Consider the following 6,000-nt stretch of genomic DNA (forward strand, 5'->3'; position numbering starts at 1 on the left):
TATTCTTTATAGCTCTACATACATTTCATTGTTATTTTTCGAATGAGTTTTACCGTATACCATTTCTTAAGGACTGTACAAACTCCATCTAAAATATTTTTTTCTTCATTGACAGAAAAGTCGCCAACATAGTTTCAATATTTTTTGTTCCAAACTTTGGTATATTTCGTTAACATATGTTCCTTATCTGCTTCTTCCTAACTCATCGTTAACACTATTTTATTCTTGCCTTCTTCCTAATCATCGTTAACATATTTTTATCTGCTTCTTTGCTAACTCATCGTTAACATATTCTTATCTGCTTCTTTCTAACTCATCGTTACATGATATATCTGCTTTAAGTCTAAACATTCTGAAACCCATCCTGTTCAGCTTTAGTTTTAAAATCTTGATGTCCTTCATGATACCATTCAACCTTTCTATTAATTTCATTATCTTTTTCATACATATTCCTTATCTGTCCTTCTTTAACTCATCGTATCACATATTCCTTATCGCTTTTCTTCATTATGTCATTTAGGAACTTTTATGAATTCCTCATTTAAATTAATCTTCCAATCTTCAAAACTTTAGGAAATGCATTTAATGCGTAATATCTTTGTTCTTCTGGTGGAATTGATGTTATATCATCCGTTATTCCTTTAATTTTGAATTCATAAATAAAATTTCTTTTATATTTGATATCACTGCACCACCTTTGCAAACGAATTCGAAATGGTCATTTTTCAAATACTATCTCCAAATCTCCATATTTCAACATTTGCGTTTGTTCTGCCGTCTTTGAATTATATGCATATATGGCGTATGTAATGGTCTGTGGTTGCTGTTGGTTGTTTAATCATTTATTACATATTAAAATAATATATTTATAGTTATCTCATCAGCTATTTTTTCTATTTGAAATTGCCATAAATTATTTCATTCATAATTTCTAAATCACAATCAAAGTAGGTCGATTATTCTAAATTTAATATTTGATAAATCTTTGAATGAAGAATAAATGAATTCCCGGATAATTGAAACGGATAATGATAAAGAAAATTGTTTAAGTTGATGGATAAAATGTTTTTATTGATGGTAAGAGTTTAGGGTCTAATGTTTGATGTGAAAATCTCATTGGGTTTAACTTTATCACATTTGATTAAAATGAAATTAACCAGTGTCAGAATACAAAACATCCCCAACATCTTTTTTCAAATTTAATATCCCCAACAATGAACGAAGAGGAGGAGTACAAAATTTAATTTTCAGGGAAATTTAATAAGGTTATTTATTTCATCAAGTTCAAAAAGTTTATCAGGTTTTGATTTAAAATTTTCTTCATACCATACGATAAATGATTCATTTAAATAATCTTAAAATCATGTTATATCCATTTCGTATCACATTATTTATTACATATCATTTTTACGTCTACCTTTCATGTGTCATTCTTAATAAATGATTTATATTCGAAGGGTCTAAAAGAATGGGATTTAAATTTACCATCTACTTACAGAAACGAGAGTAAACTTATAAATTCCGCTAACTAGTTTAATTTAATTCACAGTTTTTATTCGAAATAATATTGTATAATTGACATTTTTTTATTACGATTAAAAATATGGTAAAGCGTTATTTTTCCAGTGATAAATAAAACTAGGAATAAGATTAACCTCAAAATTCATAAATTCAACGAATAGAAATTCATTTGTTTTTATAATTTTTTAGTGTTTTCCAACGTACAAATCCATGAGTACAACTGTCATAATTTCATTCTTTCACACAACCTCACAACACATCCACAACGCGGAATTCACTCTATCTCATCCAACCACTTACAAATTTCAAATTTAGTTCAACATCAAAACACACCACACTATAATACACCCTCATGACACATTTCATACCAAAAGATCTATTAATCAGATGGAATCATACTTAAAAATATAAATTGAATAGATTATAAAAACTCTTTTCATGAACATGATTGACAATTAATCGGAATTTTTGGAATTTGGTTTACAAATATCAGACCGTAATGGAAAAGATTGAAAGTTAAACAGCATAAACACTGATCACTACACAAATATAAAAAACAGAAAAAAACAAAAACAGATATAAGGATATGAGCACCGAACATCGATTCTAGTGGGCCAGACATCATTTCGACATCAGCAAAAGAAACATAATATCCAACCACACGAAATCAGACCAAGCACCATGGTGAAACCACCAAGAGTCATCATATTTCACGATCTTAATGCAAATCATCATAAAGGTATTATTATTCACAAACCCACTCACCACATACATGTTTAATAACAACAGCTGAATACTATTAAATGGCCCTTTACCCTAAAAAAGAATATTTCAACAGTGATAATTCTTATAATATTCATACCCAGAAAGACCACACCCACGATCACAAACACCACAACAATCAACAATTGCAAAACAACCAACCACATAGGCAACGACTCCAACCAACAACAACACCACTCAGTTTATATTATAATATAACTCCAATTACAATTACCCGGTTTAAAATGTAGTTTCAGACAACCCACTACAATTCAACACATATGAATGTTACACCGTATCATATACATGATTATCTCCAAAACATACGTGCTACCGGAATTCATCGACGCCCCTTTAATACCATCGCGCATTCACTAACTTTTAGCACCCGACCAACTTGCTTCGCGACAGCCAAATGAAACCACATCAATCCATACAGACACCCGCATCACCTAATGAACAAAATTACGAACATATCTTATAACGTCTGAAATCTTCTTTGAATCATAAGAGGAACACTCACAAACACAAACCAAAAACACCCACATCAAAAAAGACAACTAACAAAAAACACTATTCCACACAAACAAAACATTTGATATGTTATCGACTGCTTGTCTGTATTTGTTCTTGTTTTAGCTGTGTTCATATTTCAATATGAAGAATTTTGTAAACTGTACCTTTATGATTATTCTATTTTATTGATTTTTAGGGTTAATACTGCCTGATTACGAAATTTCATCGATATACAAAAATACAACATTTTTTTGTTCAAGTGTTCATCGAGGGATATCTAAAATATATGATGTGTATTTAAGCTTCGTGCTGTTATGCTATTTAAACAATAAACCATTTTTCAATAGATTTTCCATAAAAGCAAAACGGTGTAATTTTGTAATGAGAAACTAAAATCTAGATCGTTTGCCCATTCATTTGCTAATTCCAAAAATCGGGAAGCAGATGAAGTCCATGTTTACGATAGCATTCAAATTTACAATAAGATTCAAAAAAGTGAATAAAGCAATTTGCATTACTGAAAGTCAATTTGTAATTTAATCTGAAAATATCGATGAGAATTTTTCACTTTGAATTTTTTCAATAAACGTTATGAAAGCTAATTGAAAAAATACCTCATCGTTAAATTTATGAGAAAAAGCATGTAAAAACAGATCTAAATATTAATGACTCAAAAAAATTCGGAAGATAATTATCTTACATCAATAATGGAAAATCCTATCTTCAGCTCTGAGCTCAAGAAGAAAGAAGGACCATTAGAGATGTGGAAAACGTGTCGCTGCGAGCTATATAAAAAGTCAATTGTAATAAAACAAGGTTTCAGTAATCCTTTAATTCAAAATATCGATTTATCATCAAAATTAGAGGTCAATGAGATTCCATCAAATGTTAGATATCAGTTTTCTATCAAGAGTCACAACTCAACAATCTATTTCCTAACAGAAAATAATAACATATTTCATCAATGGGTTGATGCAATCAGATCTATACTTTTAAGCAACAGATACTTAACAATTGATGAATTTACTATCATATGTACTCTAGGACGAGGTTACTTCGGTAAAGTTTTACTCTGTGAACACAATATTACACATGATGTATACGCGATAAAGACTGTTAAGAAGGCTAGAATTATGAATGAGCACAAATTACACACAATCTTCGCTGAAAGGAATATCCTAAGTGTTTCCCATCATCCTTTTATTGTAACAATGTATTTCGCATTTCAGACGGATAAGAAGTTTTACATCGGTTTGGAGTATGTTCCTGGTGGTGCATTATTCAGGTTCCTTCAAATCGGAAGAGCAATGAAGATAAGTGAAGTAAGATTTTATGTTGCTGAAGTTGCATTAGCATTAGACTATTTACACTCCAAAGGAATTCTTTACAGAGATTTGAAGCTTGAAAATGTCCTTTTGTGCCAAGATGGTCATGTAAAACTCACAGATTTTGGACTTTCAAAATTTGTTGTTGAAAAAGGAAATTATCAGCAAACATCAACATTCTGTGGTACCAATGAGTACTTGTCACCTGAAATGATCTCCGATAAACCATACGGATTTGAAATCGACTGGTGGACACTCGGAGTTTTCACTTATGAGTTCCTTTTCACTGAAACACCATTCTATGATAAGAACCTCAAGAAGTTGTATAACAACATCTTGACAAAAGAACCAAGATTCCCTAAAGATACTCCATCTGTTGTCAAAAACTTCATAAGAAGGCTTTTGAACAAAGAGCCAAGCAAAAGACCAACTTTCGAAGAACTTAAGAACGATCCTTTCTTTGATAACATTAATTGGGACGATGTTTACAACAAACGCCTCAAACCACCTTACATTCCAAAGCAAGTCACTGGAAGACGTGCAACAAACTTCGGAGAAAAGAACAGAAAGGATAGAACTGACTCAGATGCTACTTCTGTTGAAAATACTTCTGAATTTGATGGATTTTCATATGCAGGTGATTACTAACTTATTTATTTTGTTTTCTATTATTTGTATTGCAATATAAAGATGAAATGTTTTATAAAACTTAGATTAACCCTATTTTCAAATCATATATTGAAAATTTTTTCATATTATATGTGTTTCGTTTTTATTTCAAGGGATTCTTAATCTATTTAGAGATTTTTCGTTGATGTTTTCATGTTAGTATGTCTAAATTAAATGTTTTATTCATTGATTGAAGTGATTTCCTTTTTAGAGGAATAAATATAACAACTTGGTATAAAAACAATTATATCTATATTTGAATAATAAATAAATATTGTGTTAACATAAGCATTACTTTCCAATAAAATTTGGCAATTCTAATTATGTTGCATTGACAATAAATAAAGTAAAAATGAATTATATATCACATGTAAAGTCAATTATCTATCTGAAACTATATATGTAAAGAACGTGAAAAAAAGAATATTCAGTAATGACGGCAAAAAGCTATTCTTTTCAAAAAATATCATAAGATTAAATCGTAATAAATGATTTAATGCATGATAATTAATGAAATATGCCTTATTTGAATATTCGATCGTGAAATATGGTATTGTAATCATATAAAAGAATAGGATGAGTGATTCAGGATTGAAGCTTAAACTCAAAGAAAAATATTTGCACTCAAATTGAGAATGAAAAAAAATTGAAATGTAAACTTCATAATTTTGAATGAGATGAGTGTAAACAATTCAAAAATCAACTTAAAAAAAATCGAGATCATTGATATATGTAGAAATGTATCCTCTGACTATTAACATTGATTTTGATGGATTTTTCTTTTAATTATTTTTCTTTTTATTTTCCGAATATTCTTTTGGAATTATGATATAACATATGATACTATGAATGTAGCAAAGCTGATTTTTGAGGGCATGGTTTATATTTCTATAAAACTTTTTAAAAACCGCCAAAATAATACAAAAATTGATTTCATTTTGCAATTTTTGTGTAAACTTTTGCGGTTTTTATAAAAAATCGTGTTAATGAATACCAATAACTCTTCAAAAATTCCCAGTATCTATGATCTCCCATTGCCTGTGGGAAGCATGAATCTTTTCTCGCAAGAGTCAGACGCTAATTTCTTATCCCAACTCCCTAAAGATCTCAAAGACGATAAGCTAAAAGGAGTATGGGCTCCTCATGAAGATGAATTGCTCAGGACTGCAGTTACTGAGCATAGCCAACCTTTTCAGTGGGAAGCAAT

The 6,000-nt window shown here is 29.9% G+C and overlaps 1 protein-coding gene across 1 annotated transcript; it reads left to right on the plus strand.

The window, feature by feature from the left end:
* Window positions 1-3,445: 3,445 nt before the first annotated feature.
* On the plus strand, window positions 3,446-4,900 carry TVAGG3_0798010 (glycogen cell differentiation involved in embryonic placenta development; the record flags this gene model as incomplete). The annotated part of the gene is made up of 1 exon (XM_001321179.1): window positions 3,465-4,772. The coding sequence occupies one exon, from the start codon at window positions 3,465-3,467 to the stop codon at window positions 4,770-4,772; it is 1,308 nt and encodes a 435-aa protein (XP_001321214.1).
* Window positions 4,901-6,000: the final 1,100 nt, after the last annotated feature.

The sequence above is a fragment of the Trichomonas vaginalis genome, chromosome VI (genome assembly GCF_026262505.1).
Source record: "Trichomonas vaginalis G3 chromosome VI, whole genome shotgun sequence".
Classification (NCBI taxonomy): Eukaryota; Parabasalia; order Trichomonadida; family Trichomonadidae; genus Trichomonas; species Trichomonas vaginalis.